Source organism: Lytechinus variegatus, chromosome 2 (assembly GCF_018143015.1).
Source record: "Lytechinus variegatus isolate NC3 chromosome 2, Lvar_3.0, whole genome shotgun sequence".
NCBI classification, from domain to species: Eukaryota; Metazoa; Echinodermata; class Echinoidea; order Temnopleuroida; family Toxopneustidae; genus Lytechinus; species Lytechinus variegatus.
In genome coordinates, this window is record NC_054741.1 from 72,923,582 (window position 1) to 72,940,049 (window position 16,468).

Genomic DNA, 16,468 nt, shown 5'->3' on the forward strand with positions numbered 1-16,468 from the left:
CTGGGTGAAGATTGGCAAAGGTATAAAAGTGCATTGCAAAATAACATAAATGCTCAGAAAATTGTCTCCCATGGATCAAAAGGCAAATCATACAGGCTTTTATCTGAATAATACTTCTTTTTTTTCACATTAAACATTTATTTTATTACCAAAATACATACAAAGTCATTTCATGACAACAAAAATACTGTACATTATCATAGCAAGTCTACAAAGGTTTGTGTCTGGGAGAAATTCCCAATAACTATCCCAACCCAATCACATAATTAAGATATAAATTTCACAGATATTAGAAAATTTGATCTTAGTATACTCTCTTCATCACTTTCCCCATAATGCATAAAATGTGAGACCCCATGTGAAATACACGTTCTTTTTCATAATAGAAAGCAGATATGACTTTTTTGTGCGATCCTAGAATAAGTGGAGGGATTCGGAAAACTTTCCACTACAAATTCATCCTGCTGACCCATTTTAGAACACAAAAACACACATCTTTAAATTTGTGATAGTGAAAATGCAAGCAACTTGAGTATTCACAATATCATGCAAAAGCACTCGTCACAAATGCCTCATCCTTGTCCCATATTGTAAATACAGTGCACTGCACTGCTACAACACATTCATAAATGTGCATTATTTGTACATGGTAATGGTTTCCCTTTAAATAAAACTTATCGATAACAAAATGCTAGGATTCTTTGAAAATACTGCATTAAGCCAATGGAATGGGATCATTTCAGTAGAAAATCATGACTGATTGGAACTGGTCATTGATGACATGTTTTATGAAACTTGGCACTGGCGCTTTCACATTACAAGATAACATCTTAGCCATGTTGCATAATCAAATTCTCAACAACCAATAAAAATCAGATTCCTTAGCAGTCACCATTAGATGGTAAAGCTACAATAAGATAAGCTATGATGCAACTGGACCCTTATGGGAGGATTCCAACAAAGCTTAGCTGTTATGAATTAACATACAGTTTGCTTCACAAATTAAACCTACTGGGACACTAACTAGGTCTTAGCATCAATAAATAAGTCGTCTACAAAGGGTATAGGGTGAACAAATTAATTCTGCATACATTCATTTTGGATTAGATAGCACGCTACCACTCGGATATTACAGTGCATCATTTCATTTTCTTCATTAAATCATTAGTTAAAAAAAAGGTTTTATGATCATGATTTCAGTCGCGGGATGCATTAAGAACACAGATGTTTGCAGTTCCAGGAACAAACATGTACCATATATGAACATGAATTCAGAAATACACCAAAGAGCTAGTTTGTAAAGTGAACAACCTAAAATAAATTTATTTTAATATTAATTTACCGATATTTTCTTGCAATACAAAAGACTGTAACAAGGGGGGCACTTTAAATTGAAAATGAAGGTTACAAAGCCACTTATAACTTTCAATTGTTCATTTTGAAGCCTTTTAACAAAGAAGACTACTGATGTAAAGACAAGACATAGCACCATACAGATAAGTTTCTATAGAGGAAAACAGGATTTTCGAACAGGTTTATGTATCTCACTAGGCATTGTGTTATACACACAAAGGACAAACACTGATAAATAGCTTAATCTCCTAACATTCAGTGTCCTAACAAATGCCATGTGCTCTAGAGATAATCTGGATCTTGATTTACCTTATTATAATTAACAAATAACTGCATATTGTGAGTTCTGTTTTAAAAAAAATAAGGCATTTGATCTGAAAAAAAAAATTGCTTGGAAGCTTGTTTTGTTCCCTGGAAAAATATAATGATATGAATGTTGCAAACAGAAACAGATATTTGATATCATTTTGAGGGTATACATTACAAGACTACATATCAAAATGTTGCATTCTGGGTATTGATCCAGGAACTATCAAAGTAGTTTAGGACTTAAGCAGATGCTGTTCCGAATGGCTTAAAATCATATTAGTCCAGTAACAAACTTGCCTGCTCATAAAACGGCACACATTGTTAAAAGCGTGAAAAAGTATAATCTACTATACAATTATTTTGCTTTACCTTCTATTGTAGTAAATTGAATACATTTCTTACTCAGATTTGGGGTGTGGGACAAACATGCACAAACATTTAAGTCAGCAAAATCTATGCAGCAAGATTCACAAGTTATTACAAGATGAAAATATTGAAGCAGCTTTCAAAATTTTAGGCAATACATATGCAAACATTTCAAATTTAAGTCAATCATGAAAATGTTCCAATATTGTTTGGTTACTTGAAAATAAGAGAAATTATAGACTACAAAGTTTAACCCACTGATTACAAAATCTAATATCTTTTGGAAGATTGGTGAAACGGGATGGCAATGCTTCTGTTGCAATCATTCTTTTAAAAGAACCATAGGATACACACAAGTCTTTGTATTGTCCGAAGGAAAAAACCTTTGCCACTACTTTTCAAAGTAAATAAATAAGAGAGATTCAAAGAAAAAATGGCAGACATCTTTGAGATTAATTGCACAGGTGAGTTCATAAACATGAAACATTCAGAGATCCATATCTTCATCGTAATCAGGTAACACCTCCTCCTGCATGATGTCATTAGCAGCTGGGGGAATCCCCTCGTAAGGCTGGGGCTGTGGCATCATGCTGCTTGCCTCTGCCCTTTCCCTCTCCACTTCAACTTCCATGATAGGTGTCAGCTCTGAGCCCGTAGATGACGGAGAAGATGGACCCGATGATGATGACGGGTCTGGGCCTCCCCTTGGATTGATGATGGACAGTGGTCTCCATAACACTAGATCCATGCAAGGAGATGAAACTCTGTAGCAAGGAGAAAGGATGCCAAAGGGTTTCATGGTTAAGATATATTTGTTGTATTGTCAATTTTAACCAGACAGGATATGAATACAGCAGCCAAATATTCTTCACTGCATAATGGCCAACATGAATGATCATTTTGTTACATCTCTGTTCCGAAAGCACTGTCGACTAATTATCCACCTCAATTATTTAGTACATGTAGTTTGCTGTATGCTGTAAATTTACTTCTGATTTAAACGGAAGAGTTGTATATCTTTCATGTTGAACACAACCTCAATAGTCCCAGAAAAAAATTGAAGTCACAGAATTTTTTTTGTGTGAGTGTGATTTCAAAATCAGTGGATTGTAGTTTCAAAATCATGCTTCTAGTTTCACTGGTCTCCACCAAAAAAATCCAAAGTGGACAGTTTCAATGAAATCAAAGCTTAATATGATGAGCTGTTGTCAAACAAAGTTGTGGCAGACCTTGCCATTGAGACCATATAAACAGACTATAAAAAGGCGGGATTAGACAAACTATCATGTCAGATTAAGGGATGCAGAGTATTCACTATTTGGGTAGCCAACAATTATCATCAACCATAATAAATAAGGAAAAAAAAGTAAATTTTCCTATGTACAATAATGAAACATCAGGGACAATGTATGGGGTTAAATTTGTTAGTTAGGGTTGCCATTCATAACCTTTAGGAGATGCAGTCTGGTTTTTTAGAGCTACTCCAGTTGAAACAAATTAAAATCAAACTTTTGTTACAAGTGAGACGTGATGTAATATTCCAAGGCTAAAACAAAATTTCTCCAAAGTTCATTAAGGTATAATGCCCGTCACAGTCGGAATAATCAGTCAAAATTGAATATTCGACTGCATTATTTAGAGCTAAGTTTTTAAAAAAGTATGTAGATGAATATGCAAAGAAATATTTCCTCTTTTAATCTTACATTTACCAATCCCCCCCCCATTTAAAATGTTTGCTGATGTTGTGTATACTTAAAGAACTTTTCTATTTTTTTCAATTCAATGCTATCATGTGTTTCATCTTAATTTACAAATAACTACTTCTCAGTGCTTTCTATTTTTCTCATTTTATTTGTCATTCCTGCACTGATTGTAAATCATTTTTATACTGAGAAAATAAACTTAAATTGAACTTATGAATAGGCAATACCTCATATTGCCTATTCATTGAATAATCTAAGACATGGAATGGATTTTTGTTAATAGTCACATTGCAGCCCTATTTCCCTACCTGCAGTCTGCATCAATATGATTGAGGTTTGGATGTATTGTAGGCAATGGCAATAATTACATTATGAAGGTTTCTGATAGCTTTCAAGCCAGACCATTTACATAACAAACATTGTAACATACAAATATTGTATACATCATAATTATATCAGCTAATGATAAACTAACATTTTCTTGACTATATCTTGAGGGAGCACATGACTGGACGTTCCTTTAGATTTGAGGGCAGTCACCAACTGAGGGGTCATCTCCAGACGATGACCATCTCCCTGGTTTGGTGGCATGTCCTCTTCAACACCTTCATCATCAGAATCGTCATCCAGTCTGAGATAAAGATGTAAAGACAATATGTTTAGCGATTAAATGTTAAGGTTAACATCATTATCACAAACATTCAAGACAAGAAATTAATGAATCTGTAATTTCATTGAGGTGGTTATTTTATTCACATATTACAAAAAAAGCAATACTAGTACATTACAATAGGTAGTAAAGCACTGAGCTAATTCATTTTTATAAAAGGAAATTTAGCACATAAATGAAAAGGAGAAAACATTTCCAAATGTTAATGTTACAAAGTTGGAATAAAAGGTGTTTATAAAGTACCATAATCTGAGATCAAATAGATGATCCCTTTATAAATGGCAGACTTGTCAGTACAAACCATTATAGTCAAGCAGGTGTAGTGTCTGGCACATTGTATTTTAACATAAGTGTAGTTATATTATATGAACACAGTTGAAAATGGATACAAAAATTTGCCACATGACATGCATAAATATCAGAAGTAGGATATGAAAACAATATCAATGTTGTATTTATATTGGTTCATTATCATTCAACAATGTTGGGAAACAGCACAGAAGGAAGAGCCAGACAGCTAAAAAGTTAGAGTAATGTAAAAGCAAAAACAACAAAACAAAACATAAATAAAAAACAAAATGGATAAGGTATACATGCATTACTTTCATGCACCTGCAAAACCAATATTCTACAAAATAATGTAAACAGTGCATCAGTCATTGGTGGGATCAATCCTTGGTAAAAAAAAAAAAATCAGTACTGCTAAAATTATCATTTATATTACAAAGCTCAATTCAATGTCAATGCAAAGTCCTAGAGGGCATTAACCAGCAGCAATATGTAAGGGTAAGACAATGTTAAAACCCAATAATTGTACATTCAAAAACAGACATCCTACCTTCTTTCAATGTCAGCAAGCACTGCCTCAGCATAACTCCTTGACCCTGTTCTATGATCATGGTGACATCTGTGATGCCTCAACAGATCGGAGTTGCCATGGTTACACTGTCCGCTGGTTGAAGAGAAGTGCATGCTGGGTGCAGAAGAAAAGCTAGGTGGGGATGCAGATGAAGGCAATGAGGAAGGAGTAGATGATGATGGGAGGGGGACCAAAGGTTGCCTAACAACACCATCTAAACTGAGGTTGTGCATCTCAGCCGTCATGCGCTCCTCACTAATGAATTGCTTCGTTGAAGGCTCTGATGACCTACAGAAATAAAGAATAAAGATAGAGTTACATCTTCAGATGAAAATCATTCAATTTGTATACTGTGAACCTTAAAAAGACTAGGATAATTGGGTTTGGTTCCTATAAGACTGAAGGACTGATTCAGTCAACCCCCCCCCCCATGGCCAATAGCATGTTCCTTATGACATAATTTCCAAGATTGAATCATTATTTTTTAATTTAATTTTTACAAACCATACTTATAAAATCAATAAAACATTTTTGAATTCACTTTATATTGAATCAGTACATGAAATCACATCTGGAGCAATTGTCGGTCTGTCGTGCAGGTAGATAACTTAGGAACCACATACCAGTACACAACACTATCAGTGCAAAGTTGGTCTGAACACATTCCAAGATTCGAAAGGAAGAATAAAATTCCACTGTTAGAGCTTCTTCTTAGTTTTCTGAACATTTCATACAGAACAAGAAAATTATGAGTATGTTTTACAGCAACCATACTCTAGATGTAAGCGTTATAGTGAGAGATGATAGCACATCAAAGCATAAATGATGACCGTTTTATAAAGAAATTATAATGAATTAGACTGAAGTGATCACTCACCATGCATCATCATGCCTTGAACTTGACATTGATCTCTTTCCAAAAAACCTTGCACTGCTGTGTTCGATCCCTCCAATAGCAGCACTAAAAAAGAAAGCAATGTTATTAGAAGATAACCAAAACAAAACAGAAATTAAAACCAATCTTTCAAACAAGGGAAATCCAAAGCCTTAAATGTAACCTCAACTTGCAAGTCTTTGCCTGCTATAATAGAAATAATTTACTGTTTTTAATTATCTGTATGTTGTCACTTACGATACATGTAACATAGAAGGCATATCAACTAGTCACAGGTATTAATGTCCTGCCCAAATTAAACATATAAAAATCCCAATCATAAAGTGATGAAAATGGCAAATGACATTACATATATATATATCAATGTAAGAACTATTTATATTTATCAGACTGTACCATGAAAACCTAAGAATAGACAGTCATTTATAGGAAGGAACTCTAAGTATACATCAGAAGAAAAATATATTTTGATCATTGATCCTCTTCCTACGCAAGAATCTTGCAAGAATACCAAATGGCATGAAGTCAGAACCTACCCTGCCTGAGAAGCAGTTACACTGAAAGTGAATGGCTGCCTATCACTGTGATTCCCACTGCTCCTCCGACCATACTTCCAAACTCTTGATCTCCTGACAGCCGAGTTGGGAATCCTTTCCTCTTTCTCCACAGGTGATGTAGGCGTTGTGCTACCATGTGAAGCATCGCAGGATGCCGATCTCTGACCCGTCGCGAAGGGGTTTGTCCTCTGCATGCCATTACTGTCCAAGTCCAGACTTTGGCTGTAGTACAGCTTGTGACTCTCCGGAGGCCATGCCTGCTGTTGAGAGAAAATCAGTGGACCAGGGTGCTGTTGGTGTGGCTGATGGTGAAGGACATCACCAGATTGTCCGGTCTGACATAAGTTTGCTTCATTCAAAGTTGATGTTGCACCCAAAGCTTCAGAAGCCAAATAGGGGCTTTCCACAATGCCTTGGTTGTCAAGGACAATGGGCTGATCAGGAGCCATGGTGTTGTAAGTTGGTACAAACTGTAATTCATTTTCAGGGAAAGGGGTCGATGGCCTTCCTGACTGTTCTCTACCAGGTGATTTCTGCTTGTGAGGGCTCTGGCTGGCTACCTTACTAGGGGTGAAGTCCTGGTGGACGAAGTTCAAAGGTTGACTAGCAGTGCTAGCAGATGCAGGGAAATCTTCATTTTCAGTCTGCCCCATTGTGAATGAAGGCATGCTCATTCTCCTTGATAAACCAAGATCTAATTATAAGTTTAGAGCTCTGAAACCTATCAAAGTAAGGAAAAAATCAAATAAAGAAAATTTTGGTAAAAATATCATTTCAGTTCGGTACATGCTCCTAAGCTTGTAACCAAATTCAAAATCGACTCCACATTTGATTCAATATTTCCCCAATTGGCAATCCCATATCAATTTCCAATCATGCCCTTCAACAGGAATGAACTGAATTTCCAATTCTTTAAGAAGGAAAATTGTGAACAATGCTGACTCATCTTTTTGGAAAAAAAGATAAAGATAATGATGTCATAATGTCACTCATATCAATATGACAATACGCAGGGGTGCTCTGAGAACACCGTCATCTTTTCGGAAGAATGATTTCTATCATAATTTAAATGGCCTAGAAAATATGCCTTAAAATGACAAATGGTAAAAAAAACGGAACTAAGGCTGTATCAAAACTTTCTCATACATGATCGAAGCAAACGTGAGAATGCAGCCGGCTATGTATACCAAACATGAGTTCACGACCAGCAATGTAAACTCCACCTTATTCTCGGACCACAAGATCAAAATTAACAGAATTAAAGAGATAACCAGTGCCATTAATAACTTCACAAGAAAATAAGGCAGGATATACCTGTAGTTTTATAACGTGAAATTCTGCCGACTAAAAAAAAAAAAAATCATGCAGAATAACAGGGGCAGATCCAGCTTCCGCCAATAGGGGGGCCCAAATTTTTGTCACCCATATTTTCCCCGATCGGCCACTCATAGTTGATTTTTGTTTGTTTCTTTGAGAGGTTGTCCCAGTGGTGAAATGAGCTTGGATCGATAGAGTATTGCGCAAGAAGTTGCGAGCATACAAAAATTTTGACATTTTTATTACAAAAATCAAAGTTTGTGATAGATTTTTACATTACACTTGGAAAAAATTAGGCTTATATTTCTTTCCTTTACTTTTTTTTCTAGGTCGTGAAAAATGGGTTGAAGGGGGCAAAACGCCCATGTCTTAACAGTCATTTCTTAGCTTTATTCTTATAAAACAAAATACACTGTAAAAGTGTAATAATCTCATAAAACCTCTTTAGATAGTGCGAGCGCGAGCTAAAAATTTCGGGAGTTTCATGTGAATTTGTCCTGAAAATTGAACATTCTGGGCAATGTTTGTAAACCTGAACAAGATGCTTCTGTAACTAGATAATTACTGCGAGCACAAAGCACAAGCAGAAACTTTTAATATGGGTTCAAGCTTGATCAAAAAGGGACCTGTTAAGAACGTTTTGCAGTTAGCCATTAAGACGATGCATATTTTGACTATTAAATAATACAAGGGTGAAGTGCGAGCTTAAAATTTTTGACATTCCGACCTAAAAAATTGACATTCTAAGCACTTTTTGTAATCGTTAATGGTATGAGATTTCAGACCTAAAAATTGGACACCCTATTCATGTTTTGTAAATCATGAAAAAGGATGGGTATTTGGTATTTCCCTACATTAATGATGCGAGCGCAAAGTGCGAGCAGAAAATTTTTGATGTTCTGATCTGAAACTGGATAATTTTAGCACATTTTGAATAAAGATCAAGATATTCAATAAACATGTTTTAGAGTTAGACAGAAATCTGGGTATTCTGGGCTCTGTAACACAAAGGTTTGCAATCAATCGCTTAATACCAATGACCAATTAGGATAATTGTTGCATGCGAGCTCTGTTTAAAATACTGACCGGGAACCAATCAGTGCGGTTCTTTCATAATTGCAATTCATTGCAAACCTTTGTGTTACCAAGCCCTGAATACATTTCATTTTTTATCATGAAAACAGATAATGCGAGCACGAAGCGCGAGCAGAAAATATTTGATCCGGTATGAAAAAGGTGAATTTAAGCACTATCTTAAGCAATGTGTAGGGGAATTATGAAGTGGATGTGAAGCACGATCTGATATTTGTATGATCATTTTGACCTACATGTAGGACCTGAACATTCTAGGCCTATAAAGGACATTTTGTAATCATATGAAAATGATGACTTCCTATTCCTCTTCCTAAATGCTATATGAAACTTGTCGATATTCCTTTCTGAAAAAGGGACAATTTAGTTATTAGGAATTCATGAAAATTGTATTATCATAGTTATTCATGTAATAAGCCTAATGAGTGAGTGAAATTTGTTGACATTGAGGCCTGAAAACTGGATACTTTAAGCACTTTTGGTCATTTTCAAACGTGAGTGACACGACAATCGGAGAGGTTTAAGGGCTCATATCTTCAAACTTAAAGGTTATGAATCAATCATGACTACTATATTATATACAATGTAGGACTGGCATGGGCCACTGCGAGTTTGATTTGAATTCAACAATTCGTTTAGTAGATATGATTAAAAAACGGTGCGTGAGTGACACGACAAATTTTGGACATGGGTTTCTGACCACTAACACATATGGTTGGATTCGTGCCCAAGTAATTGTCATGGAGTACTGTGAGTACCAGTAAATGGACATAAATAGTGTACCTATCTAACACATATAGTCAAAATCAATCAAACCTTCTCTATGGAAAATGGTACCCTCCTATATACCGTGAGTGACACGACATCCAAAACGTGAGTGACACGACAAGTGCAAAAATACAACATTTATCTCAACATTGAAAGTATTTTTTGCATGATCTAGAAAAGTAAAATACCATTAATCAAAAAACAAGCTTAATTACATAATAACTGCTTTCTTTAAAGTTCATAATATGTCATCCTGATGTTTTATTCTTGGTTTATGGTCATATTTGCCCATCAACTCACATTCCCTATACCATACCACATTGTCACACTAGGGCTTCTACCACTCTCCTCTTTAGAGGAGGGGGCACTTGAAGGAGGTGTTATAAGGTCTTGGCATTGACATCAACTCAAACATGCTTTTTGTGGCCTGATATCATTCAAAACTTTAACTCTTTCTCCCTATCTGTATATGAAAGTTTACAGGTTCCTACAATTCAGCATCCACAACGGATGGAATAATTTTTCCTTGTAAGAAAGGTATTCTCAATAGTCGCTAACATCATCTGGCATGGTCCCTTTATACCTCAATAGCTTTTCCCCTCGAGGTCCAGCTCTGTTCTTATCAGGGTACCCCCCCAAAAAAATTGATCTACTGGTACATGGCAACCCATCCAAAGTTGCTCAAATCAAAATGCGGTCTCGGTTGGGACTTGTTGGGACCTACATGAACATGCATCATTTTGTTGTAATGAATATGTGTAACTGCAAATCTGCTCTGAACACACATCGGCCCACTTACATGTATGGTAGTTTGCTGTTCAGACCCTACATGTAGTTAATCACTAGCGGTATGAATGGTGGCCGAACAAATAATGATTTTGAACTTGGCATGTAGCTGCTTCAAGCAATATCCAAAATGTTCTATCAAATCTCAGTACATTCTCACCTGAAATGTTTGTTTTCTTGCAAATTTGTTTATTTCATGTCCTGGAATACAAGCTTTATGGCAAATGAAAAGGTTGATTTAATCAATCAGAAGGAAAAGAAAATATTTTTCTTTTCTGAATTTGAAAAAATGTTTGGTGTTCATGGTGATCTCTTATCTCATGTACACTACTTTACCACTAAATTTCTGCAAATTTCAAAAAAGGATCCCTGACTTTTCTAAAGCTCTATGAGTATAACAAAGAAATAACATTGCTCAAAAGAAAGGTGAACTTTCTGCTCATTTCTGTAAATGGAGACAGTGAATGTTCGAGTAATACCTAGGTATGACTTGAAACATCACCATCACCAACCCTTTATGCATTGTAAATATGCACATGTCCATTGCTAAAGTATAGTGGTTTTTCTCTTGATACATTCATAATTTTGTGTTGATTGATTATGTTGTTATATTCTTAATCACAGTACATTCACCAAAATATGAATTAGGATCCGAGTCTTCAAACCAATGGAAAATTGTCAGGATTTTTTAAACCAAGGCAACCACGGAGAGGAGAGAAAATAGATGAACTCAATGTCAAATTCAATATTTCCATAAAAAGGAGTAAAATTAGGAAGATGGAGGAAATTATTAGCCTAAAATAGGCCTAAATGATGTCAGGAACAACATTTTGACTGTATCCATGGTAAAACGCTTCAAAAATTACTGGATGTCCTTTTTTATACACATTATAATACTGTGAGTGACACGACATTTCGTGAGTGACACGACATTGTGAGTGACACGACACAACTTTAACAGTTAATTTTAGCTTTACCTTAACACATTGGACCAAGTTACTTTATATACAATAAGGTACAGATAAACTGTATTTGCTCCAGTACTGGGATAAATTAATTTTCAGAATACACAGCTCTAGAAAACTTTTTGCATTTAAAACGTGAGTGACACGACAACCAGTTTTGAAAACTTCGAAACCCAATTTTTTTCAGAAAAACACTTCACAGAATTTTTTTTTGCTATTTAGGAGTTAGATACAATACACAGCTTGTATCTTGCCAACAAATGTGCTTCTAATACAAATTTTATATTGTGATAGGCAATATGTGAATTTTAATGCAAAAATCAACATTTTGTAACATTTAATTTCCCTTGCATAAAATTCACTGTATCTCAAGACATAATTAATACTTTTATGTAAATGAAATGGAAAAGTATACTTTAAGATGTCTAGTTTCAAAAAACATTGATGCCTAATGATTTCTAGCAAGTTTTAATTTTCACCCCCATGTCCACTTTTGTTTGAAAATGACCTTTTGTAATCATGAATAGGATTCATGAGTTGATGTATTTGTAAAAATTAATGCGAGCACAAATCACAAGACAAATTTTTTGATAAACTTTCATAAAAGGGAGTATATAAAGAATCTTATGGAATAAACAAAGACAAAATTTGTAAATCAAACAAAATAATGAAAGCTCGATGTCCGAAATGAAATACATGTATGCTTTGTATATTGACTTCAAAACTTGATATTTTAAGCTACATATCAGCCTATTGAGCAAAATGTGCATCTGCAATGTGAGCGCAAAACGCGAGCGAAAATTTCATATAGTGACATAAAATATTTTTTAAAATCATTTTATTCACTTGTTTCCCTCCTCTTATTTTTTCCTCTTCTTTTACCTCAGTCTGTCTTTCTCCTTCTTTTTCTTTTTTTCTTTCTCCACCCTTTTTAAATTTTTTTTTGCTCCGCCAATAGGGGGGGGCCCGGGCTCCTCGCCCCACCCCCCTGGATCCGCCTATGGAATAAGGTGGTTTGCATACCACGAATCTCACCTGATTTTGCAATCAATAGAATATAATTATTTGTTTCACATATCGTGCCAGCAGTCAATCACATCACCCTAACACACGTATGCAAACCCAACACAGTCACAGTCAATCACCTCAACATACACCGAAGTACAGGCGCTATCAATCACCAAAAATCCCTGATGAAATAAAAATTACGCCATCAAAATTGATTTATCTGCACTATATTTCCAAAGCACGTGACAGATTAGTTCAGTTTCAGAAAGCGGGGTCTCCGAAAATGCACTATAAATGAAGAAATCTGTGATATATTCCGAATTTACAAACTTTACTTTCTCACTAATTTATGATCACATTTTCAAAATTACCCATAAAAAACCAAACCAGAAATTTTTTCTTTATCGCAGTTACGGCGATATCGGATTTAGCAAAGTAAATATTTAAAAATTTCATGCGGCGGCAAAAATAGATGCGCGTGAGGACGGTCAACTACTTTCTTTTCTTTAATTATAAAATACTTGCATCGGCTAATAAACATCATGAAATCACTTCATGATATTTTATGATTCATTCATGATATTTATCGGCCGACACAAGTATTTTTTTTAATGTTAGTTGGCACTGCTTATGATATTGTAGCCCTCTATACGCGTCTATTATCTTTGGCTACGATATCAAAGATGGCAACAACAAATGTAAGTAAATGCTCCTCTACTCTTAATATCTTAATGAATTTAAACATCAATTTATGAAAAAAACTAACCATTTTTGGCCCAAAGTTGCCAACCAATATTGTAGCCCACGTACACAAGTTTGGGCTAAAAAAAATAAAAATAACTAGTATTTTGGCACAACATTGCTGTTGCCCAATTCGTTGGTGCGTGAAGAGCAATGGTACATGTATGCCAACCCAGGCTCCATGGAGAGTAAGCCTACGTTAGTAATACTACTTTTACTCTCCAGAAGCCTCCAGACAGGCTAGCAATGACTGGGAAAGACTGAGTAAAAATCCTGGGACAGGGGGCAAAAGTTTCGATTTTTTTGGTATCCACATATACATGAAAGGCACAAAAATCCCTAGACCGAAAGCTTCAGTCTCTGCGAGGCTAAAGCCAGGGTAATAATATCCAATTAAGCGCATAGGGATGCATTTGGCAGTGATATGCGCTATATAAGCATGTTGGTATTATTATTATATTCTTGGTTGTTCTTTTGTCTTATTGAGAAAAAGAACAAAGAAAGCCGCTCCAAATCATAGCATTTTCTTCTTATCGAGAAAAAGAAGAAAGAAATCATATCGACGTCGGCACAAAAGGTATTTTAGTTAGGAAGCCTTTCGTAAAACAGGTTTAGTAAGATTGGAACTAACTCCGTGGTTTGTGGATAAAGATATGACTAACTTGTCCAGGTGTTGAGAAACGGGCCCCTGAACTCCGTTGGCTTCACTCACCACATACAGAGACCGAAGTTCTAGCGCGATCTGTACAGGGGACTCAATGGCCATATGTTTATGTACTTAAGAACGGATAAAACGGGGAAGTGAATTTGCGCGACAGCCGAGGTAAGTCTAGTCTTGAGGACGCAATGATGATGATTTTTTTAGATATGTCATATATTTCTTCATCATTGACGTCTTGACACTCTCTCCATAGTGCCTTCAGCGAACGACCAAAACAAAGATGGATTCCCCCAAAAAATCCATCCTTTTAAACCGAAGTCAAGGGCATTCATTTAATTTTATTAATTCTTACACCTTCCTACGCCTAATGCGTAGGAAGGTTTTAAATATTACTATTTAAAAATGTAAAAAAATGAAGATTTCTTACCTAACTGATGCCGCGTAGACCCCTCGTTCCACATGTAAACAACGGAAATACAATAGCGTTGACCCTTGAACCGCTTATGTATGACGTACTTCCGGAAAGCAATGCCGTCTCAACGAACAATTTAGAGATAAAAAATCTTATTTAACAAATATTAGAATTTATTTCGTGATCATAAATAATTCATATCAATATATATAAATCATCATCATTGCGTCCTCAAGACTAGGTAAGTCACTGTTTTTGTTCCTTTTAACTTCATTTTTCTCCGTTTTGGGGCAATTAATGCCAAGCCCAAGAGGGAATATAAATTTGCATTTTGGTCGTGTTAATTTTCAAAATTTTTATTCATTAAAGACAAAAATTGAAGAGCCCCGACGGGGGGATTTTGCATTGCAAGTCCCCTAATGCCAAAAATGGTGGCTGCACGATAGCGAGCCGTCTGTGTACGAGGAGAAAAAAAGTTAAACTCCTCGAAACAGACGTCTGCCAGCTGTCTAAGTTTCATTGAGAGTAAGCCTACATTAGTAAATGATTTTACTCTCAAGAAGCTGCCTGGCTAGGCCAGGAGCCAACTGGGGCCCGTTTCTCAACACATGGACAAGTTAGTCATATCTTTATCCACAAACCACGGAGTTAGTTCCAATCTTACTAAACCTGTTTCACGAAAGGCTTCCTAACTAAAATACCTTGATATCGATACTATCGGTAAAAAGTGCAGATGAGACGTAGCCTTAGTCACAAAATAGCATAATTTTCAAAAAGAAAAATTATGACAAAATTGCAAATATTGTGATGAATTGGGAATTACATCTTTTAAAAATAATAGCACAAGTAAATTATGCATCATACATACTTAGACCATGAAGACTGGGGCATTCAATTGCTGAAAAATTGAATTATGAATAATTTATTTCATGACTAAAAAATCACATGTGGACGTTGAGATGGGTACCCCCGGGATATCCAATTTTAGTAGTTTACGAAAGTAAACCATAACGGTTTTATTTGTAAAATTATGATAATTATACAATGTTTTACGATTCCAAACATCATCGAAATAACATTTTTTAAAATAAATCTTTGATACCGATCTTACGAATTGACAAATTCTATGCATAAATTAGAGATTAGAATTTATCCAAATGTCAATAGGGTCTGAAAACGACAAATACAAGTCCAGTTATGGATGGCCTGACGTGGTATAATTTTTATCGATTAAATTATTTTACTATTTCAAAATGAATAGTTTTGTGGAGTTTTACCAACAGTTTTCATAGTTACTTTGTATTACAATGATCATTGAATGCAATTATCCCACTTGTTTTGGGGATGTAATTTCAACATTACGTAAGATTATAATTTTCAAATTTCTCGGCACTTTTGCATGTCATAGTCTACCCACGTGATGCCACTACGTCATCAAGAAAGAAGTTATGACAGGTTCGGAGGTATCATAAACATGATAAATATTTAGCAAATGTTTAGTGAGGTTGTTGTACCCGATCTTGGTAAAGAGGGCTTCGTGAAACGGTTAGCGGACAAGTAGCTCACTATCTCCGATTTAGTCAAGAAGTTAGACTTATGACGGTGTTGAGAAACGGGCCCCCGGTTACCCCCCTCCCGATTTCACTTGCATTGCAATTATGCATTGTTTTTGGATTGAGCTTGGAATGTGGTCCCACATATAGCATTTTGCGTCATCATGACTCAGAGAGAATATGCAAAGGGAGAGAGCGAAATTTAAAACCAGAAACATACAATAAATTGCGTTAATAACGATACAAAAATATACTTCATCTACGGCGTAACCCTACTCACTATACTATATACTGCAGTGTCTATAGCTCTTCGATGAGGCAGGAATGTGGGAATCGAAGTTTAAAGACGTGTCTATGGTTTGAGAGATCGACTCAGCTCAACTCCAACAATAGAAAAATGTAAAACTCGACTAGCTAGCATATGTACTAGCACTGATCAGTACAGTGCTAGCT

General features: G+C 35.5%; 1 protein-coding gene across 2 annotated transcripts; it reads right to left on the bottom strand.

The window, feature by feature from the left end:
- Positions 1–388: 388 nt before the first annotated feature.
- Positions 389–16,423, bottom strand: LOC121408946. Of its 2 annotated transcripts, none has more exons than XM_041600684.1 (6): positions 16,296–16,423; positions 6,692–7,426; positions 6,138–6,221; positions 5,240–5,548; positions 4,207–4,362; positions 389–2,792 (listed from the first exon to the last, which is right to left on the bottom strand). In XM_041600684.1, the coding sequence occupies exons 2-6, from the start codon at positions 7,384–7,386 to the stop codon at positions 2,516–2,518; spliced, it is 1,521 nt and encodes a 506-aa protein (XP_041456618.1). In that variant the 5' UTR covers positions 7,387–7,426; positions 16,296–16,423; the 3' UTR covers positions 389–2,515. The 2 variants fall into 2 exon arrangements, with proteins under 2 accessions (XP_041456618.1, XP_041456617.1); XM_041600683.1 differs by having other exon boundaries at positions 6,692–7,433.
- Between the last annotated feature and the right edge of the window lie 45 nt (positions 16,424–16,468).